Here is a 19,818-nt window from a genome sequence, read left to right as displayed (position 1 = left end):
TGCTTTGTGATCTAATGGTCACAGACAGACTGATGATATCATTGCTTCCACTGGTTTTGGCCAAGTCTGAAATGACAGCTAAAACACAGGTTTTCATTTCCTTCAATCTTCCCTTTGTCACTGTGTCTGATCAAGACTGCATGGACTGCTGCAGAGAACGGGTTAGAAGTAAAATCCTAAACACATCCCAGAGCTGACAGAAGTTTGATGAATCTCTGATTGGCTAGGAAAATGTCGTAAAACAATTTCTCAGCTATCAGACTTAAAGTAGGAATTCATATTTGAAAGGTAAGTTGTATTTTCTATCTTAGTGGGAGTTCTCTCCCTTTATTATGTCCCTTTCATCTGGTGAGCACAAAGATACTTGGACTTCTGAAGAATTGGACTCACCACAAAAATAACTGCAGCCCATTTCAACTATTATCTTTTTTCCACCACATCAGGGTCTCCTTACACACATTTTTAATAAAAAAAAGGAAAGGGAGTAAAAGGATATTCAAATGAAAGCCTCCCTGAATGCTTTTATTTCAAAGGTTTGGGCAGATCTTAGTTTTTTATTGCATTTTTAATAAAAAGCTTAAAAGCCTTTAAAGGCTAAGTTCCTCTTGGCAATGGGTACGCTAAAATCTGTACTCACAAACTCAACTACATGAAAAAATCCATGTTTTTAACAATGATAGTTCTTATTAACACTGTTGATTCTCTAGATTCACTAATTTCTTCACAATCCACAAAGCAGGTATGTGCCAAGCAGAACCTGTGAGAACCTTGTGTGTGCACTGGGCTACACATATTTTTCCCTTTGAGAGAAAAGGTAGTTCTCTCCATAAAAACTGGAGAAGATCACAAGTTCAGAAATCAGCATGCTAGCCTCTGCAAGGCAGAGGATGAAATTCCTGCTGGTACAAAACATTTTCTGGCTTTCAATGACCATTAAAGGACCAAAGTAAGGCTTTCAGGGATGAGTCTGCAATTTAGGTATTGAGCCAGAAGAGATTGTGACGGTATCTTCTGAAGACCAACTCTGAAGACACTGTGCTACCAAAGTTTCAATTGCCCCAGACTAATGTTTCTCATAGGTCTGCCAGGGTAGTGAGATGAACAAGTAACAAGCTGAAGAAAGAGCATTCAAGGTGGCCTTTGATTACATAGCTGTGTCTGGTGACTTTTTCCTTAGTGATGAAGATGTTTATCAATTTCACGTGCTGCATACTGAGGTTTAGTTCTCTTTTTTTTTTTTCCTCATGCAATTTAAAGCTAAGAGAAAGACAAATCAGCAGCTTCTTAGGCATTAAAAGTGGTCTTGGTCTGTAGTATGGTACAAGCCTCTACCACGTCAGAGTTGATGTTATATCCATCTTTTACAGAGACATTTACCCCTGAAGAAATGATTGTTTAAAGAAGATTTATATGAATGTTTTCTAAGGATGGATTTTTATCTTGATGGCCTTGGGCATGGTAAGAAATTAACATGGGATTTTGTTTGCAAAAGTTGATACCAGTAAGCCCAAGGAAATAAAATTTTATCACAGATGTTTGGTTAGCCGTGGCACTGTTTGAACAATGGGATATGACATTGTGTGATAAAATGTATGAGAACTGCCTCTGTGACTGTGTCTGTGTGTGTGTGTGTGTGTGTGTGTATGTGTGTGCAATAGTCTCCTGCACAATTCCTGGTGAAAAAAAGACATTGCAATGTAAAGGTGCATCTACTTCAGCTCAACTCTTTAAAAGTTTATTCTTCATGGTCTCTTTATCTATTAATTGGAATAGAGAAAAGATGCCTGTTTCAATGAACTGTACCAACTTTGTGGTGGGAACTCTTGCATGCTACCTGAAAGACTGTCATCATTGTTAATCTATACTATGAAATTGATATTAAAAAATTCAGTCATTACCATTAACTGATACAGGGTCTTAAATCTAATAATTGTTTGTGAATAACCTTCAATTGATCCATACTCCTGCAGAGTAAATAGGAGCTTTTCCACTGACTTCAATTCACTGTGCAATAATTTATAAGAATATGACTTCCTGCTAGCAGAGACATGGATTCACACACCATGCTAGTTTTATTTTAAATCCAACTTCTCAACCTGCTAAAGTAAGTAAAGTCATGGAAGGTGGGTAAATACCTGGTCTTCTGCTACCCTGTGGCTACCCTCACTATTTCCCCACTGTGCTTGGAGGACAAGTTTATCTAGGACTATCTGCCATATGTAATTCTCCACAACCCTGCAGCAAAGATTGATGATTTGCATTTCCCTAAGGCAAATTTTAAATACCTAAATATTTGTGTGATCATAGACCTTCATAACAAAGTGTGTCAGTAAGTCCCTGGGAAGCAGCATTTCATCCCTGCCACAGTGGGATCAAAAGGGCATAAAGTCATAAAGCCAAATGGCATATCCTCAGAAAACCAGGTTAGCAGCAGAAGTGATGAGAGGAGCTATAATAGGACCAAAGTACTAGATTTCATGAGATATGGTCATGCAAGCTCAGCCTCAGTCTCTGGCCAGGCATGCTCTCTCAGTCTTTTCAAAATATGATGTAAGATATCATAACTTCTTACTTCTTTACTGAGCCGCAGCTTCCAGTTTCTATGTCTTATTGTTAAATGTGCAGCCCATGATTTTATGTCTCCACTGGCAATTTAGCCAGTTACCACATACAAAGTACTATCCCTATTACTGCTTTTCTCCAGTGTATTTTTAAGGGTCTGAAGTACTGCCTGGATGTCAACTGTGCATAATCTGCATGAGTCATTATGAATGAGTGATGGAGAAGGGATCCTTATCTGCATGCAGGTCAATCTACAACCACTGTCAACTGCCCAGAAAAAGTCAGTACACTTAAGACACAGAGAACATAATTTCTATTGCTGCTAAGTACATTCAACTTTGCAATGATTTGAATGAATACTGTGCATGTAAAGATGTCAACTACCAAAGACAGAACAGTGTGAAAATCGCCGATGTAAATTTGAGGAGAGTGAAGGACAACACCAGATAACTCCTTTAATAATGATTTTGCATCCAAGCCTAATCCTGTTTTGATGGGCCTGGGATTATACTGATGCATCAGTGAGATCCCTCTGGTAAATGGTGCATTCCCCCAGTGCAGAAGACATGACTCACCTATTCATTTCACTGCAGTCAGCAAGCATGTCTTAAGGTATGTGGTGTGCTGCCTCTTGATTCACTAGAAATAGCTGGCCCAGTTTAAATAGGTCAGGAGTGAGACTGTATCACACAGTAAGTTCTGTTTCACACTGCAGCACAGGCCATTTCCTTCTTCCCACTACACTCAGACAATAGGAGGTTAAGAGACCTGCCCCCTAATGGCTTTATTAGTTGCCAGATAGGGCTCATAAGAGGAGAAGGGAGATAGCCCCCCAAAAGCCTGGGATACAGAGAATCTGTGATAGCAGACTGGAGGAATGGAGATAGGATAAGTGGTTCCTTAATTCCCTATCTTTTACCAAGCATTGCCTTGGACTTTTCAGCTGAACTGGGTTATAAAGGCCTTTTTTAAATTTGCTTGTGCAACAGTACTAAGATGCAAAAGGGAAGTGATTTAACTATCCCATGGAGAAAACAAAATACCACTTTTATTGCTCAGTACAAGTTATCACTTGGAATTACTTCTGTACCTTTCTCTAAGATACTCTTGCTAGTATTTAGGAATCAGCCAAAAAAACGGTGTATATTGAGGGAAAAGTTATCTACAAACTGTCCCTTGTATGAAAGGGTGGAATATGTTTGAGAAGCATTTTCCCTGAGTGACAATTCTGAGGTAGTACGGCAGCAGCCCTGTTTCAGCATGTCTTGGCAGTGGGCAGACACAGAAAGTAAAAAAACCCCAAACCATATTACTACTTCTTCCTACAATGCAGTTCAGAATGGGAATCTCTCACAAGAGACTGAACTGGCACAGCTTGTCTATGAAGGCTAAATGGAATGAAAAAAGATAATATAAACAGGAAATAGAAATCTCTGTAATATTATTGTTTTGTGAAAAGTGAGGGTTTTACCCAGTGTGTTCTCTAAGATTACCACTAAAGGCAGGTAAAATCTACCTACTTAGCTGAAAGATGCAGTCTAAGGTTCAAGAGGCTCTAGTTTTACCTTCTACATATGACAATCCAAAGACTTCAGCTACTGCTTCCATACTGCCTGATAACCTAAATGAATACAGCATACAGCACTGTACACAGGTGCTATTCCTTAATTCAAGGTGGTAAGAGCTGGAAAATCCACTGTGCCTGTTCATATTCTGGGTTTTCAGATCATTATGCTGTTTCCAGGGTATGCCTCTCCATGTGGTTTATGAAAGGGGCCGTCCTGGGCACAAATCCACATGGGCACAGTTCTATACATTTCATTGGGACTAAACACAGACCTAACTGCTTTGCTGAGCTGAGGGTCATTTCTGCAAGTACTTAGCTCTTTCCCTTAGTAATCCATCTGCCCTGTTTGGTCCTGTTTTATAGGACAATAAAAATCTATCCCTTTTAGACCCTTCTACAGAACCTCCATCCCAGTGGGCTGGGCAGCAGTGTGTTATTACATGCAATAGCATACTTGCTCACTCTATTTTAATGATGCAAGAAAGGACCACATATCCTGTGAGTAAATATGTCTTTCAAATCAAGTCATCAATTCAGTGGAAAGGTCTGGGCTAGAAATGGAAGTTTACAAATCATCTTAGCTGTGATTTTAGCTGTGAGGCACAATAACCTGAATGTTACAAGCAGCTCAGTGAGGAAAAAGGTCTTGGAATGATGCTCAAGTTTGTCTCAAATAACTTCCTGCTGCCAAAGAAAGTTTGCACTAGATGGATTTATAAAAGCAGTATAAGGAAAGCTTATAAATCATCTGTACATGACCCTGCAGGTTAACAAAGGGAAAGTGAATTCTGTTTGCACATTGAAATAAACATTTTTCTAAATCCATCCCTGCAATCCCCAAACCTCTGTACAAACACAGAATAATGACTCAATTATGATCTATGCTACCAACTACAAATACATGACTACCTTTCCCCTTATGGTGGTTTTAAAAATAAACTCACACAGTATGGAATTGAAGATGTTAATATGGGGAAAGGAAAAGCCTGGCACCAAATTTATCTTCCCTTCAATGCATGACAGTTTCCCTATGTTCATCTGCAAAAGTTTTGATCAACCTAGCTTCAGCCCTAGACAAGTAGAGTAGGCCTCCTCTTCTGATTATTCCTCAGTCCAGTCAATTTTACTTTATGATAAGCTTCTAACACTCAGGCTAAATTATGATTGTCAAAAAGGTTTTCTTATGTTCTTAGCACCAGTTTATTCAGTTTGCCTCATCCTTGGAAACAACTATCTTAAAATACTTGCAAACAGTTAACCTGATTTTCTTTACTCCTGATAGCAATTCCTTAGTGAAAATGTTGTTTACATATTTTTCTACTATATCCACTCCCTTAATAGCTTTTTATTTTGGGCTGCTTTGCTGAAAATTCCTTTCATTTCACTGCCTATACTGTGCTGCCCTGGATTTCTGGCCTAGTTCCACTCCAGTTGTGTAAGGTATAGAAACTGTTATTGCTGAGGTCTTTTTTTGTGAGCACACAATACAGGACAAAAGCCAAAGGACTGATGCTCTGTAGGTTCTAACTATTTAATGTATTCCACTATTTCTCAGTGTGGCCTTATCTAAGAGCTAATTGCATATGGAAGAAAAGGGTCCTGGACAATTTTTCTTTAGCCTTCAATTCCCACACCTGATGCAGATTTTGAACAAGATGTCAATTCAGAGGAGGAATGAAGGTCGTTGTTCCAAACCTCTACACAACACCACCCATAAAAATCTGTCTTCTTGGTAGCTGCTTGTACTTATAAATACTTTCACTCAGTAAACTTATTTTTTTAGCTGGTAGAAGAGAATCTTTTAATATGAACCTCATGAGGCACTCATCTTCCTCTAGCCTAGAAAAGCACAAGCTTTGAATTCAGAAGGGAAAGGAGATCTGACAGATTACCAAATCGTCCCTCTTGTTTACAGCCACTAAAGATTATTTAGTCATCTCCTAAAAATCAAAACAGACACTTAAGTGGTCCTGGGGTTCATCAAGAACTATCACTGGAACAAGAAGTTATATATAGACCATCAATTACATTAACAGCCATATAATGAACAATAGGAAGCCTAGGTGGCTTTAATGGAGTTATTTATGATATTATCCTATGCTCAGCAATGGCAGCAGAATTATTTATGTAGTTGAGCTATGGAATTTATGCTTCTAGTCATGCCCTACATTGGGCATGACTGGAAGAAGAAATTCCAGTGCTTCACTGGAATACATGTGTAGCACCTTTTTGCAGAGTTACTGAGTGTTTCACAAAGTTTAACGAAAGACCAACAGGAGGTCAGCGCTGACGTTACCGATTGAGCAGTCGTGGCCAGTCCAGTTGGGATCGCAGCTGCAGAGTCCAGTATCCGGGAGGAAGGTCCCATGACCAGAGCACTGATCCAGACAGGTGGCTCTCGGGGTCTCACAATTTGTTCCTCCCCAGCCAACCGAACAGTGACATTCTCCTCGGACACACACGCCTCGTCCCGAGCAGGTAGGATCCATGCAGTCCACTACATGGGAGAAGGAAGAGGAAGCAGACAGGGAAAGCAAATGGGACTTCGGGAAAAAAGCTATCAGACTGCTGTCTGCACAAACATATTTACACAGTATCTCAAGGTTTCAACCAAAAAGCTCTGCTGTGAACAAAACAGATGCTTCATGCAAGAAGTCAGTGGCCCTAAAAGGCAGTGAGACCAAAAACACCTACATGAGAAGCAGAGAAAAATCTAGTAATGAAATCCATTCTTTTATGCAGGTCTGCACTAATAAGGGATCTTTCTGGTAAGAACAGGCTAATATCAATTAAGAATAAAATAAGAATTATATTCTATCGTACATATAGTGTGTCTTCATTTATTCTATTAAAATAACCTAAATTACTATTACTAATGAATTTGAAGCTGAGCCCTAGTTTTCTGAGAGAGAATTTTGCATAAAGATTCAGCAGAAGCTGACATTCTTATTCAGCAAAATACATGCTTAAATTGAAGAATGTGCTTAAATCTATACAGGTTTCATGGAGACTTAAAGAAATTTCACACTGAAAAATAGCCATAGACATTTTTTCTTGAATAAGGATTAAAATAAAATCATGCCTTTTTTATAATGGTGTTCTTCTGGTTTTATTTTTGATCAATTAATACTCTTTTTTATAATGTTTGAGGTTTACTTCCCCCCCACAAAGAGGAACTTTCCTAACAAGATCAGAGACCATTTAGTTAGGGGTATAGCAATCTACACCAAAAGACCAAATGTACTCCCTCCCTGACTCTTGAGTTATGTGTTTTGTAGGCAACTGTCAGCTGCTCTGCCCACAGGGGAATTTCACCCAGTAATCGAAAAATATGAAATGCACCAGACACCCTCCCAGAAAAACCGACTGGAGGAGTCGATTGTCTATTTATAGATAAAAGCTGATAGGACAGCCTAGAGAAATTCTTCCCATCTTTTGAAACGGTGTGTGGCAGTTCCCTGGGGATTGGTGACAAGTGTCAGTCTGGCTAAGCAGCACAGGAAAACTGTCCAGCTTCTGGCTCTGATATAGCAGAAAAGAACATGGCTACCGCACACACGACACGTTTGTGGTTCAGCTTTTACCCCTGGAAAAGCTAATAAGAATTCCACTGACCTGTTTAAGATCCAGAAACCTTAAAAGGAAACACAACAGCTGCTCTGATAATTCCCTGGATTCTCAAACCCTTCTCAGTCTGACAAGTAATGGCTCAGTTATTACTATCCCAAGGCATGAGAGAGAATTTTCTTTTTTGTTTGATTCCTGGAGCTCTGCTCATAGCTGGAACAATCCTCAAAAATTTTAAGAGGCTGGAAAGGATGAGTCCATAAATCTCCTTCACTGTTAGCGAACTGGGAGCGAGGGTGCCAATTTTAGCATGAGACCCTTGAAGCCCTGGCCCTGTTCTTTCTCAGCAGTAATAAGTATGAAAAGGACTAAGGGATGGAGTAGCAGCCTCGTCCGTTCTCAGCAGATGGTTTGAACATAGAGAACAAAGATCACAGGCTAACTGACAAGAGGCTACCTCCAGGCAATTAATCATCCCCTCTGAAGGTCAGCTGGGAAAAAGGTGAGTTTTGCAGGGGCCTCCATCACAGGAGGCAGACAATCTGCTATCTCAGCTCTAACACAGACGATTATAGGAGGGGAATGTGCATGTCAGAACCCCCCATTTATCATAATCCCAAGGCCATTTTTCATGTTGAAATGAGCCCTTTCAGAAAATGTCACACACAACGGCTACTTTAATCTCAGCCTCACTGGATCTATCTCTTTAGGCTTTCTGCACCATCGGAAGGGCCCTGGGACAGGATTACAGGCTTCTGCTTTCTTCTTAATCAATTGCTTAGTGGATTTGGAGTACAATGGTATATTTTTAGGGAGTTCTGCTTGACAAATTTAGCTGCTCAGCTCCGGGAAAAGCAGAGATGAGGAGCTGGGCATGAGGGCAGAGCTGACAAGATCTAGCATACCCGGAAAAGAAAAAAAAAATCATACGCCTGTGTTGTTGGTTGGAAAATGTCCCAAATGGCCAAATTCTTGATTGGAAAATGCCCTGTTTATAGTTAAGCCTTGCGCAGAATCTTTGCCAGGGAGATAAATCATGTAGCAAGCAAGGTTAGTGCCTCTTCTACACTTTTCCCCAATATGCTTCATGCTTCATTGGTCACACAAGTTATTAGGCTTATTCGGTGCCCAAAGAGTAACTTCTCATATTTCACTTCTTAAATTTGCTCCCCTCCCTGCAATGTCTTGCTGGCTTAGGCCATGCCTTATAAAATATGAGCCAATAAACTAAGGGAAGAGAAAAGAAAATCTCGCGTAGGATTGTTGGCTGATGTTTTATAAACATTGCTGAACTTCTATGGGGGAAAAAGAAAAGACAGGAGAAACCCTGGAATGAAAACCCATTACAAACAAGGACCAAGCAGTGAAGCTACGAGAACTGAGAAATAATAAAAAGTAATCAATACCAGATGGTCCTTCTTAGAAGAGAAATCAAAGAGTAAAAGCAATTTAAAAAACAGTATAAATCAACTTTTTTACTAAATCTAAATATGTATATATATGTTCTCAAGATTTCCCACATGGCATATTTCTGAGCTGCTTCCCCCCCTCACAACGTAACACAAATTATGCCTTGAGTATCAAAAACATGCATGCTTGGAAAAATACCAAACAGCCCATAAGAAAAACCATGTTCTCTTTGTTCTTCCTCCTTTTTTCAAGTTTTGACCTAGTGGGACTGACACTGTCCCCCGCTACAGCGATAACATAAAATAACTGAGCAGTGCCTGGCTTTTCTGCTTTAAACGTGACCAGGGAAATAAAGGTTCCTGTTAGAAAAAGGGCAAATCTCACTCTGATTTACACACATTAAACACTTCTGGCTGGAGGCAAAATCGGGATCTTTTCATTTCTGTTTATCCAGTAAAGATATGATCTAGTAAATAGGAGGTCTACAGAGATGCTTTAAAGATACTTGAGTAGTCACAATCTTTGGGTTTTGCATGCCCCACAGCTGCACTGAATTGTGCTTTAAGCCAAAATGAGGCTTTCACAAGAGATGGCTTATTGTTACAAGAGCTGATATTGTCTTCATCTCTAACATTTACTGACACTGAAGCCAAGCTACATCAGAGATGTCCCACTCCAATACATTATACACATCAAAAGAATTGCTAGATTAGATGCCATTTGAATGTCTGAGTCCAATTCAGCCTATTTTCATTGCCCAAAAAATAAAGCCATTTCAGATAAATCTTTATCTTGCATACATGAAGACAACCATAAATTAATTCAAGCTGTTGTCATTCTTGAATGTATCAAATGATGTCTTTAATCTATCAAGCGGGGAAAGAGGCCTTATATATGTACTTGTAGAAGTGCAATTTAAGAATAATTATTTATCAGGTCACCAGCATAGAACTCTGAAAATAGTTTTCAAAATTTTGAACATTATTCTTTAAATAATGCTCTTCTGGATATATATTTGTACTCTCTGAATGATTTATACACTTGCAAAACTGTCCACTTTTTCATTAGCAGTAAGAAGCAGTCACAGACTCAGGAAGATAAAGGTTTCTGTTGGCAGGTGAGTTCCTACACAAAAAGATTAAAGATAAGTACTAAAAGCAGCCATAAATCTAAATGTAAATGAGAACTGTTTGGGGGGCTAATGTGAGAAAAAAGCTATGGAAAAGCCATTAAAATAATATCTGACTTTGAAGCAGAATTTAATTCAAGTCCTGAGCATTTCTAAGCTTTTAAAGCTGACAAGGACCAGGGACTTTTTCTCACACACCACCATTTTGTGTATGTAAGCAACTGAAATTGCCTGGCATAGCGCAGCAGAGAAGAAAGCGCTGTAAAAGTAATTATACATTTAGATGTGTAAATGGAAATGATGCTTTAATAAGAACATTTGAACATATGATTAGATGTTCTGGTCTTTCAACTAGATTCTTCTATCTGAAGCATTTGATGGCTTTTCATCCAATTATTGAACAAGTATGATAGCTAACAAGGAGTTATGACAACATATCATTTTTATGTTGTATCCATCTATTGTATCTGTAAGGTGCCTATTATTGTTCTGTTTAAGTGCCCGTCCATGCTGAATTGCCTCCGTCCATATAATTACAGAATAACAATCAAAGCAAAAGGCTAATTGAATGCATCCTGCAAATACCTTCTTCACAGCTCTCGCCTTTGTATCCGGGGTTGCAGATACAGGTGCCCATGATGCACGTGCCATGGTTATTGCAGGAGACATCGATGCACTGGTTGGTTGGGACATCACACTCTGCTCCCTTCCAGCCACTGTGGCACAAGCACCTTCCCTTCATGTACTGCCCATTTCCACTGCACAGCACTGGGCAGGACGCTACGGACAGACAACAAAAATCACATTAAAACAAACGGAAAGTCATTTCAAAAAGAAGCACAAGAGTCCAGCATGTAATTTACATTCTTCATACACAATCTTCACTGGGGTATGCTGCTGTTTGTTTTGCCAAAACCCAGTGTTTTATATGGATGATACCCAGCTGTTAACTGTATTCTCCTACAAGTGTTTAAAACAAACAAACAGTGCTCTTAAGTTAGACTATCTTTTTGCTTTGTGTCTCTGATACCTTTTTTCACTAACTAAACTCATCATTTTCTTGTATTCTGATTTCACAATGCACTGATGTCTTCTTTCTGGAGCATCACTGACCTTAGACTGCTTATCACTATCCCTGACCTGCTGCCAGACGTTCCTTGACACTGCCTCAGTGGCACACAAATCACTCCCCTGTTTTTTTCTGAGTTAACTCTCAGCTTTATAGGTTTCAGTTGCTTTGCTCAGAGCCCAGAATACCACATTGGGACTACTTCCCTGATTTAGCTCATGTCATTCCATCAGCTATCAACCTTCTTCCCTGAAAGAGTTGTCAAGCACTGGAGCAGGCTACACAGGGAAGTAACTCAGTCACCATCCCTGATGGAATTTAAAAGATGTGCCGATGGAGCATATGGGGATTTGGCTTAGTGGTGGACTTTGCAGTGCTGGCTTAATAGCTGAACTTGATGAAAAGAGTTTTAGAGGTCTTTTCCAACCTTAACAATTCTATGGTTCTAACTGAATGTCCAGCCCCCATTTTTGGTTATCATCTCTGCTGGACTCCATTCATCACCAGCCACAAGGCAAAATTGGCCTCTACTGTTTCTAAGCTCCCTGTAATAAATGTAAATCTATCCTCTGAAATTTGTATAATTTATAAAGGACTTATAAAGGATTTTTAATTGTCCTTGTTTCCAGAGAAGGCAGGTGACTCTCAAGGCCACCCAGATACAGGATTTCTTCCCTGTGATAAAGGGAAGAAGAAGAAAATGACAAGCTCAAGCTGTGGCATGATGGATCCCAGGATTAAGCATTTTCAGAGCTGAATTTGGAAAATGCCAGGAAAATTCCAAATGAATTTGGAAAATGGGATGAGATGAAGGATACAGAACAAGTTCCCCAAGGAAGCAGAGGGCATCAAGGACCAGACCTCAGCCTCCAGGACGACAGCTTTTTGTAATCACTCCTCTGCAAGCTTTCTCCAGCTCCTTTCAGATGATGTCTTCTCCCTATGGCATTCTCCACACCAGCCACATTATACTCCTTTTGTCCCCTCCTCTGATTTTGCCAAGGAAGATGCTGATTTCAGTCCCTCAGAAACAACAGCTTTTTCCTGTTCACTCTGCCTTGAAACTTCTTGCTTAAGTCTTGTTCTCTTTCATTTTATTTTGCTCAAAATCTGCTGCAAGGACATATATTCAACACAGACTGCTCTTGTTCACTGTTGCACATCAGCCTTAGGTGAGAGCAGCTGGTCTTCTCTCAGAAAGGCAATTTATGAACAATTTTATACAGGACAAATGTGAAATGGATATTCCATTCTGCTGCTTAATCCAACTGGATTAGGCATGTGATGAATTCTCTTTTGCTTTGTTCCTGACTTTGATTACGTGTGGGAAGGGGTATTACATGGTTAAGGAAAGCTTTCCTCTCCTTCTCTTCCATATTTTCAGACAGTAATCTCACAAAGTGCATCATGAGTTGTTCCCACACGTCCTTATAGTCAAGTCAGTTTGAGTATTCCAGAACTACAGCAGCCTCAATAAAATACAAAGCACTGCCAACTCTGACTGTTAAACCAGTTTGATATGCAGTGAACTGCATTTGCCTGACCAAGATAAAAGAGGTTTAGGAAAGAAAGGAATTTGGCAATTGTTATTACTAAGGAGCATTCTGTTCACTTTAAAGGAAACACGATGCCGTGGTGCATTGCAAGTGCATAATTTGCAAGATGGTATCTACCTATACAATATGAGACTTAAATTGTGTAAGATACACTGTATTGTGTGCATGGTTCACAGCACACTCACTCTGTAATTTCACTTTTCAGCTAAGTGATGGAATTTTCTGCCCCTCCCATCTCAAATTTCAATGCTCGGTAATGGACATTGTTCTTTCAAGGCACTGGCAGGGGATAGTCTGCAGTTCTTTTCAACAAGAAGAAAGAATAACTGCCTTTAACCAGGGAGAGGTTGCTGAGAAAGACTTACAGGTTTCCTGACAAGACAGCTGATCACTCAGTAAAAGATCAGATAAATTACTGACCATCTGCACTGAGACTGACACTGCACAGAGCCTTCTGTGGAGAAGTCCTTCAGTATCACCTGGAAAGAACTGCTTCAAATGTACAGGCAATGGAGAGAACAAGACCTCCTCTGTAGCATGCAATAATGAATAAACACAAAAGAGGTTTCTGAATTTTTTCTCCTGGTATTTATGCAACTCTTTTCCATATATAAAGATATATAATTATTATTTGATCATTCAGATTCCAACAATGTCTGTGATGGCAAAATTACAGTAATTCTCTAGTGTGGTAATGACAGCAGCAATCCAAATGCATACTCTTGTTTCTTGCAAAGTTGAGCATCAGTGAGTAAGATCATTTGTTTGTTTGTTTACTTTAAACAGAACTTGAAAGGGCCACCTCCCATGTCCAAGAAAACCTTCAAAACGCCTATGGAATACACCTCTGGTGACTTGCTCTCATTTATTTTTTTTAAATAATTAGTTAATAATACATTAGAAATTAACCATTACTAAAATGAGAAAGGCTTTCTGCTCCAGAGTTTCCCATTCACTTGGATGGTAAATTACAAGGCTGAACTGAAATAAAGGAACACCCAGGAAATCCATGGAATGCTTCATGTGAGCAGGAATCTGCTTGTTTAAGGATTACTGCTCCGCACAAGGATTGTGAAGGGCTGCAGATGGATACTGTTACCGCCTTACACACGCTGCCTTTTGAGGGACTTACAGATCAAAAGAAGAGTCTTGGATGCCCCTGAAAGCCAACAAGACAATCCTGGAATCCTTGCATCTCATGCTCATGGCAATATGATCTATTTAACACACTCAGTGAATGGACATGCATATACAAACATAAATTTGGCATTCCAGGTATTTTTCTGTCTTCCTAAAGGCAGAGTGCAACATCTGAACCCAGATGATTCTGAAGGAAAAGACAGAGTTTAACAAAAGGTGTTCATAGCAGCTGGAGCATGTGCTCTGGTGAAATGGGAGACACACATCGCTCCCTTGAAAAGCCTGAGAAAGTTCAGGGTAGCCAGGGAGGGGATGTGAACTTCTCTGCTAGTGGATTCAGAACAAGAGTTTAAGCACTCTGACTCACAGTGAAGAAAGTTCTTCTTCTCCACAGACTCTACAGGGAGCCTTGGGGGAAATAAGCCCTGAACTTCTGCCCCTACTGAAAGTTAGGAGGTGTGAGCTGGAATATGCTGTGGGACATGGAAAAAACTCCTTTTGTCTCCAGCTCTAGGGATTTGAAAAGGAGCTTGGAAATGCAAACCAAGTGTAAGGAAATGCAAACCAAGTGTAACCTGAGTCAGCAAGAAGTTTGACATAACAGCTCTCAGGGACACAGCTTGCCACATCCATCTTACTGGGCTGTGAACTCTGAAACCCCGCCGGGTTCAGCCCGGCCTTGCTGCCTTGGCGGGGGAGCTCCCGCCGGCCCTGGGGGTGCTCGGCTCCTTATCTCTGTCTCCTGCCTCGCTGCTGGGATGTGACCCAGCTCAGCTGGAGGGGGAGAGGGCTGGGGTTGGACAGAGTTTAGCTCTCTCTTGGGAAGGCGCCAGCCTGCTTTCCAAAGCAGCGATGAGCTGGGGTAAAGACCTGACCTGCAGCCTCACCGCAACTCCTTGGGTGGGCACTAACGTTTTATGCTACCTCCTCCTCCAGATTTATAAATCTGTACTTAGTTTCTTGGACTGTTGGAGCCAAAAAAGGGCCTGAAAAGGTTGATGCACAGTATCCTGTCATTTCCCACATGCAAGGTTTTCATATCTTGGTTTGAAATGTGTTCTTACTAAAAGTATTTCAGTTTGTTTTTTAAATGTTTAAATAACCTAAAAAATTCAGGCCAAAGAAAACCCTTCCAAAGCCATTTATTAAAAATACTTATCACTTGAGCAGAAAAATGTATTATACTGTTTACTGGGGTAAGTCTCCTTCCCAGTCCTCCCAGTGTTTTCTCTTTTGGCCAGAGTAACCAGTTGTTCTGCCATTATCCCACTCCTAGCCTTATGCTAACACTGCCCTATTCCCCACAGCCAGGCTCAGGCAGACTTGCCAGGTACTTTTTGTATAATTAGTATCTTAAAAGAAAGTATCATTATACTGTCATGCCACACCATGATAAAAGTGCTCTGCTAAACAAACCATAATGCCACATTTATAAGTCCTGTTTTCTAAAGTCAATTCCAGAGAGAAAATTTCCAACATGACATTCGCCTGTCCACAAGCAGCCCAAGGGGTTGTGCTGCTGCTAAGGGCACAGCAGGCACGATTAGGAAAGAATCACAGCATCATTAAGGTTGGAAATGCCCTCTGAGATCGAGTCCAACCCTGAGCCCAGCACTGCCAGCCCACCTCTAAACCATGTGCCTAAATGCTGCACCTACACTCTCAGAGATGGTGATTCCACTACTCCCCTGAGCAGCCTGAATCCTTTGCTGAAGAAATTTTTCGCAATAGCCAATCTAAACCTCCCCTGGCACAACTGGAGGATGTCTCCTCTTGTCCTATCACTTACTTAGGAGAAGAGACCAATTCCCACCTGACTACACCTTCCCTTCAGGTAGTTCTAGAGACCAGTAAGATACCCCCGATCCTTCTTTTCTCCAGGGTAAACACCCACGAGCCCCTGAGCCGCTGATCGAAATTTTAGCAAATTTGTGGCAAACAAAATTCACAGATCAACTTCTTTCCACTCTACTGCAGCATCCCCACACTGGGTGAAGAGTACTTTGCAGAAGGCACTGTCATGAATATAATTTCCAGGACAAAAATGTTAACTGAATGGGAGAGGGTAACAGTTCACCAAGCATAAATTCTTACCTCTGCCACAGTCAGGGCCCAGAAAGCCAAGGAAGCAATGGCAAGTCCCAGACACACAGTCTCCATTCCCATAGCAATTACTGGGACAGTTATCCACTGATTCTGGAAAAAAAAAGAGAATTCAGACACTTCTTTAGGCAAGAAAACACCTCTGAGTTTAGGAGAGCTCTGGATGGGCAGGACAGTTGAAACTTCAAAGCAATTGCTGCACTTGGGTTGAAAGCATTAGTGTGAGCTGCACTAAACATTGCTCATCCATTTACATCAATGGATGGTTCAACTGCAAATTCTGTGATTAAATACGAGCTGCTCAGCACCCACCAGGTTGGGCATTCTCTCAGTACCTGAAAACTTCCAAATGTCTTTTCTTCCTGTATATTTTTACGACCATTTTTCGTCTTTGAATTTATTGGAGGGATGCAATACACACCATTCTCATGGCAGAACATACACTGCTGGTCCAGTTTTGTTGACTTAAGTGACCTTGAGGCCTTTATTTGCGCCAAAAAGAGCTGAGTGATGATAGATATGTTCCCTTATGAACTTACTGAACACAGACCCTTGGTTCATCCTATCTGCTTGTTCACGAAATACCTCTAACCAAATTTCTTCTTATTTGCTCTGCAATATTATATTGAATATAATACATTATATTTTATATAATTTGTATCTTTAACAGCTTAAAGTGCTGGGGCTAATATTCTATTTGGTGGAACAGGAATGGGTCTATTTCACATTTTCTATTTCTAGTTATCATCTTAAATTCCCTGACTTTGGCAAAAACACCAGCTATTCATTTTTCAGGGGAAGTTAACAGGTAAGCAAAATGTTATCTAGCACTTCTCTTTCAAAGAGAGTTCAGAATATTGGGACTAAAACATATCTTTCATTAAAGAACAACACAAGCTGGTAAACACATCAAAAAGAGAATGAAAATAATCTTATTTTCTTACACAAAACTGAGTGAAGACTGAGTAAATGTGAGTGGAGCTTTGAAAGACATTGTAATAAATACCATGGTTCATTCTACAGTGCTATTTCACATCTTCTCTGAGGGAAATGCCTATCAGATGAAAACTGGATTTGGTTACAGAGCAGAAGCACTGGTGGTACACATGGAGTGGGGTGAAAATCTCAGCCCTGTGAATAATGACTGCATTTGCACAGATACACTTCATGCGACCTCGTGGGAGCAAAGTTATTTGTAAACTCCCAATCAGTGCAAGTGAAGAGAACCAGCGACAGCAGAGATGTGAAGATTAGTTTCCAATCACAAATGAAAGGAAGCCAGTTTCTGGATGGGTGTTTGCCAAAGAGCAGAGGTTTCTGAAGGACATTTTAAAGGCTGTGGTATGATTCAATAATTCACAATGGACAACAGCAAATTTAAATAATAAAACCAGTTTAAAGCCTTTATGTTTTAAGTCCTGGCTTCAGACATCTCATAAGCAGACAGCTCCATGCAGCAAGAAAGGTACAAGGAAGTGCTGTCAGTTTTCTAACACTCAGTAGTTAAGCAGATATTCACTTCATGGTGTGTGGAACAACATGCAGTCAACCCTTTAGGCTTGAGCTGCCATCTTTGCTAGTTAAAGAGCAGTCATGCTTCCTAGAATAAAGATGTAACTAAGGCCTTGTGCATTTATAATGATATTTAAGAATATAATCTCTCATTTCATAGCAGGTATAAACACAAATCTATCCTGTAAATCAAAAGTTAATATCAGCCCATGTGTATACAATCTTCAGAACTCTGACATGGGTTAATGTCAGAGTTTTGTTTTTGTTGAAAACAAAAATTAATTCACATTATGACTTTTTTTCTCTATGCTTTTTTTACAATACTTATATTTTTCTTTTCTTCAAGAAATATACCCAGAGATTTAGGAAAAGGAAGTTATTTATGTACATACTTACACGCATGAAGAACATAGAGAGTGTGAGTTCTGCGAAACAAGATAATGAGATGGGCAAGGAGATTTAACCACTCCTGCAGCTGAAAGGGTCAGTCCTTTTCCTCTAATCTTCTCATCCTAAGAACAACTCTAAGCTCCCTCTTTTTGTGCTGCTTCTGGCACTTGTCAGACCCTCATATGAGGTGGTTAAGCTCAAAAGGTGGCAAAAAAAAAAATGCAGCAGAAAAAAAACCTAGAGTATTTTTTTTCCCTGCTGCCTGAAAACTGAGAAGGGTTGTGCTATTCAGCATCAGTGCAGCTGTCCCATGACATCTCACCATCCCACTTCCAACTGGGTCAGGGGCTGCAAGGTGGAGCAACCCTGCACAGATATAACATGTGTGACCTTTGAAATCAAAGGGAATACCTCAGGGCATGATGCAGGACAGACTCACAGCATTAACAACACCTTTAGAATATTAAAAATTATTTGTAAAAATTTTTTCCCAAGTTTTCACTTTAATGATCTAAACTGAGATCTTGGAAAGGAGTAAATATCCATATAGCTTTCTTGGTATATTTTTGTAATAAAATATTTAAGTAAAATAGTAAAAAGACCCACAAAAACATCTAGAAAGTATCTAAAAAGTAGCATAACATCAAGCATGGCAACTGTTCCATAGTGTGACAATGCACTACATCAGCTAAATGGTAATCTTTCTTACTGGAAACAACATTTTGCAGCTACAGTGGGTTCAGCTGGTGTGTCTGTGATGCCTAGGACAAGACAGGTAAGACTCTGCACACCAATTCAATGTCCACTGCAGATTAAACTGAATTACATTGTCCACTACAATGACTATGTATAAAGTTCATAGTGACCACAGAAACAGAGCAGACCTGTGCTTAGGTAACAAACCTTTCCAGAATTTCTGGGTGAATCCATGTAAGAACCTTTACTCTGGTGGTGCATCCTTTCCTCCTCTGACTGGTTCAGCAGAGACACCTATAACTGGTCAGATCCCTGCTGACAGTGACTGACACTAACACATTAAAAAAAAATTCACATCTATTTTCTGGTTCATGTGCAGATCTGGCATTCCTCATTGTAAAGCTGCAGTGATATGCACACATATCACTTCATCTGTCACTACCTCCTCAATCTTTGGTTTCCCAAATACTTCTTTTCAAGGGTGGCCAAACTGTCTCATGCCATAGAGTGGCTAAAGGAATTCAAAAGGAATTAAAAAACAGGTAGATGAAACCCATTTTACCTTCCTCACTGAAGCACCTCAATAGCTCTTACTTGTGGCCTGAATACCCTCTGCTATTAATAATAGAGTAGGCCCTTAAAAATCATTTCATCCCATTTCAGTGCTTTCTCTGATGTGCCTTGTTTTTCTAATATTGCCAAAAGTAACATTTTTAATGTATTCTCATTTTACACTACCTCTATTTGCCCTGGAATAACCTGCCTGATAGAGATGAGATGAAGTGAAAAGAAACTCCACTCCCTCTGTGACTTGTGCCACTTGCTGTTTTTTAGCAGTTAAGGATGCAAACTTCCCTGGTGATTCAGGGCAATTAAGGTCTTCACACACTCCCAAAAGTTCTTCACTACTGAGAATCAATTCTGAAAAGTGACGAAGGTTCATGCAGCGCATCTTTGTCTCAAAGCTACTCCCAAACAACTCCAAAGTATTTCCATAAAGGAAGTGTTAAATGAACACACTTTTTTTCTCAAGAAACTCCACAGCTAATGAGCGCAAAACAAGGCAGAAACTAAGGCTTGGGAGGAGCAAGTCTGCAAGCTGTGTGTGCAACACTGA

At 40.1% G+C, this 19,818-nt stretch overlaps 1 protein-coding gene across 5 annotated transcripts in view; it reads right to left on the bottom strand.

Moving 5' to 3' along the window:
- TENM4 (teneurin transmembrane protein 4) overlaps window positions 1-19,818 on the bottom strand; it is a 590,588-nt gene that overhangs the window by 133,058 nt on the left and 437,712 nt on the right. For all 5 annotated transcript variants that reach the window (XM_054270092.1, XM_054270093.1, XM_054270094.1 and 2 more), the window contains 3 exons: window positions 16,095-16,196; window positions 10,821-11,015; window positions 6,426-6,626 (listed from right to left, as the gene is read on the bottom strand). In XM_054270092.1, coding sequence (XP_054126067.1) covers window positions 6,426-6,626; window positions 10,821-11,015; window positions 16,095-16,196 — 498 coding nt within the window. The remainder of the gene's footprint in view (window positions 1-6,425; window positions 6,627-10,820; window positions 11,016-16,094; window positions 16,197-19,818) is intronic.

The sequence above is a fragment of the Melozone crissalis genome, unplaced genomic scaffold, assembly GCF_028551555.1.
Source record: "Melozone crissalis strain CALT ecotype California unplaced genomic scaffold, PUWL_Pcris_2 ptg000008l_1, whole genome shotgun sequence".
Taxonomy (NCBI): domain Eukaryota; kingdom Metazoa; phylum Chordata; class Aves; order Passeriformes; family Passerellidae; genus Melozone; species Melozone crissalis.
The sequence above is the reverse complement of the archived record's forward strand: the minus strand, read 5'-3'. Positions and strand labels throughout refer to the sequence as shown.